General features: G+C 43.3%; 1 protein-coding gene across 1 annotated transcript; it reads left to right on the top strand.

Moving 5' to 3' along the window:
- Window positions 1-410: 410 nt before the first annotated feature.
- RGS2 (regulator of G protein signaling 2) lies at window positions 411-3,676 on the top strand. Its single transcript, XM_025892267.2, has 5 exons — window positions 411-541; window positions 1,554-1,655; window positions 1,758-1,819; window positions 2,371-2,537; window positions 2,807-3,676. Exons 1-5 carry the CDS (start codon window positions 432-434, stop codon window positions 2,999-3,001), a joined length of 636 nt encoding a protein of 211 aa, XP_025748052.1. The 5' UTR covers window positions 411-431; the 3' UTR covers window positions 3,002-3,676.

Here is a 3,676-nt window from a genome sequence, read left to right on the forward strand (position 1 = left end):
CGCGGTTTGGAGCACGTAAGCGTGGGGGAGGGGAGGAGAGGGCGAGCGTCCCCGCCGGGCCGCAGCCAACTTTGGCTCCCTCCCTTCGCCGCGGGCCACCACTCCTTGGCAAAGGTCACCGGCCGTGGCTCGCAGGGAGCCTTCTCAGCCTGATCCCACACCATCACCGCTAGCCGCCGCGTTCGGCCCGAGTGCGTACGAAGCAAAGGCCGCAGACGTCAGCGAACCTCGCTTCGAGACCCTTCGGCGGCTCCCGTGACTACCGCAGGCCGGGGCCAACCCCGCCCTCGGGCCCGTCTGCAACCGACCAATTAGTGCCCTCTGGAGGCGGGACCGGCGGCGTGAGGCCCCGCCCCAGCCCCGCCACCTCTAATAAACGCGGCGGTGCGCGCCCCACCGCAAACAGCTGCAGCTCCAGCAGGGGGAAGATAATGCAAAGTGTCATGTTCCTGGCTGTCCAGCACGACTGCGGATCCATGGACAAGAGCTCCGGCAACAGCCCCAAGAGCGAGGAGAAGCGGGAAAAAATGAAGCGGACCCTGTGAGTACGGCCTTCTTCTCTCTCCCGTCACTCGCTGCGGACCTGGCTCTCCCGGTTTGCTGCAAACCTGATACATTCGGGCTCAAAAAAAAAAAGGGGGGGGGGGGGAAGAAAACTATGTAACCTGCGCCTATGCAGGAAAAAAAAAATGGAAAAGGTCAATTTGCTATAAATAAGGTTAAATCTATGTGGTGTGTACTGATTTTGTTACGTGAGCGAAGGGCTCTCGGGTAGTTTAGGAACAGAAAATTTTTGATATGGGGGCGGTGGTAGATGCGCCTAAGAAATTGCGGGTTGTTCCCCCCCCTCCCGCATTTAAAATAACATCCGAGAGTCCTGCGGCTGAAGCGCATCCCCAGCAATGGTACCTTGCATTATAAGTTTTGATCAACTTACACAGCTTCTGAAAGGAGTATTTTGGTCGATTCTGATTATATTCGTTTTAAAATCGTTTTTGTTTTTTAATGGAACTGCATATCTCAGCCACTAAAGACTGAAATCATTGTTATGCATCATCTGCTTAAAATGAGGGTTGTAGTTGGGGGGGGGGCTCAATCACACACACCCACCTCCCTCAAGGCTTCTAGTGTGGTCCAGAGCCTCCTGCTTAAGGGTAGAAGGGAAATGAATACCGACTGGCTCCAGGCCGCTCCACTGTAGGTTTCACGTATGAAATGTCTCAGAATTGTAATTAAGGCTGCAGAAAAACTGCCTTTTGTGGACCAGAAATAGCATCTGCCTTTTGAAGTATGCCAACTACCCAATAATTTTAGGTAGTCTTACCCTTAGTTATAAAGGTAGTACTTCTGTTCAGATGAATGGATGAAACTAATTGTGTTCAGCACATAGGTGCTAGGTTTAAATGTAAAATGAGTAAGACTGACTTGAAGAGTTCTTGTTTTGTCTTATTTAGTTTGTAGCTACTGGGTGACTTTATTTGATAAAATGCCTTCAGCTGCAGTAGCAATTTAAAATGTTGCCACTTAGTGAATATCTTTTTTTTTTTTTTTAGATTAAAAGATTGGAAGACCCGTTTGAGCTACTTCTTGCAAAATTCATCCTCTCCTGGGAAGCCCAAAAATGGCAAGAAAAGCAAACAGCAAACCTTCATCAAGTAAGTTGAAAATCTTGTACTTGCAAATATGAATAGCTAGCTGCTGTGCTGAAAAGAGGAACTCTGGTGTGCACAAGCTAATGCGCAGACTTTCTTTTGTAGGCCTTCTCCTGAGGAAGCACAGCTGTGGTCAGAAGCATTTGATGAGCTGCTAGCCAGTAAATGTAAGTTAACCTGTTGAATTTGATCCATTTCAAGTATCACACGTGTAGAAAGGTGTTCATACAACAGAAGAGCAGATTGCCCAAGGGGAATTCAGCTTTACAATCACTAAAAATATAATGCCTATTTTTCTCCTTTATTTCCTAGTATTTAACCATGGAAATGCATGGTTTATTCACTGTAGGTAGGAAAGAGAAACTAGCCAAAATTGTAGTGGCAGTTGCTTTTCCTTGAGGTTGAATCAGCTTTTCCACTGCATACAATGTTTCCAGGGAATTTAGGTTCCCCTATAAATATTTGCATTAATAGCAAAGTTAAGTATTTCTATTTTTGTAGCAGTGTACCAACTTAAGCATTTTGCCTATTAGCATCTTAGTCTTTAAAGAGCCAGATTCTGAGGATTACAAGTTTGAGTGAAATCGAGAAAATTGCTATCATCCAGAAATAATAAAATATAAGGGTGGGAGAATGGTAGTTCTGGAAAAAAATTAAGGGATTAATTGGTCACCCACTTCACATTCTGTATGCTTTTTTTCCCCTCCCTTTTCCCCAGATGGTCTTGCTGCATTCAGGGCTTTTTTAAAATCTGAGTTTTGTGAAGAAAATATTGAATTCTGGCTGGCCTGTGAAGACTTCAAAAAAACCAAGTCTCCCCAAAAACTGTCCTCCAAAGCAAGAAAAATATATACTGATTTCATAGAAAAAGAAGCTCCAAAAGAGGTGAGGGGGGACAAAAAAGTTCTTCATTGCAGCATATTTTGAACATTCTTAGCACCAAACAAAAGACATCAAATTAAATTAAGGGGGGAGGAGTAAAATTGTTTTTAAAAACTAATTCTAGTTTTTAATTAGATTAATTTCATTTCTTCAATGACCTGGCTAGTGAAGCTCATCACATTATAGTTTTTGCTTCTTGTTTTCAAATATCAAATAGGTGTCAATCTCTAGCTCTGATTATGGAATAAACCACTTTTTTTTTTTAATTTCAGATAAACATAGACTTTCAAACCAAAACTCTGATTGCCCAAAATATACAAGAAGTTACAAGCGGCTGCTTTACAACTGCCCAGAAAAGGGTCTACAGCTTGATGGAGAACAACTCTTATCCCCGTTTCTTGGAGTCAGAATTCTACCAGGACTTGTGTAAAAAGCCACAGATCGCCACAGAGCCCCATGCCACATGAGATGAGAAAGGGAGCCCAAAAGTGGAGGACATTTCATTTTTTGCCTAAGGGGAAAGGCTGTGACCTGCCAAAAAGACTGACCTTAAACTTAGCCTGGGTGTTCAGGAAACATCACTCAGAACTACTGATTCAGAGTTATTGAATCAGGAAGCTGGTAACTGTCTAGGAGAAGCTTGTATTGGGACAGCTTCCGTAGCTGTGTCCAGAACACAGGGAAAAAGTGGTCTGCATGTGATGGGTCTCACACTGGGAAGGCAGGAATGTGAGACCCCAAGGTATGATGTGATACTGTTGGTCCAAAAACATTTAAAAAATCAAGAGGTCTGGGATTATTTGGCCTTAGCTAGCTGGCTGTGTATCTTTCCCTAAATCAGTCCATGTTACCACATAGTGGTTTTAGTTTTAGTTATTTAGGAATAAGTAATATTAAAATGTTTACTGTGTGCAAGGGTGTTGAAGTTCTTAGGACTACAGATCATCAGTACTGTTGTCTCATGTAACACTAAAACTGAAATGGTCTGTGTTTGAATTGTTAAGTGGTGTAATAGAATGAGTGCTGTCGTGTAGGAAACTACATTGTCCATGATGAGTGCCAAAAACTGTCCTGAAGGCAGCTAAACTTTGACGTGGTCTTTGAATACTTTTAATAAATTTATTTTGATAAATAATGTTGAA

The sequence above is a fragment of the Callorhinus ursinus genome, unplaced genomic scaffold (assembly GCF_003265705.2).
Source record: "Callorhinus ursinus isolate GAN/ISIS: 27379988/994484 unplaced genomic scaffold, GSC_fseal_2.0 scaffold54, whole genome shotgun sequence".
NCBI classification, from domain to species: Eukaryota; Metazoa; Chordata; class Mammalia; order Carnivora; family Otariidae; genus Callorhinus; species Callorhinus ursinus.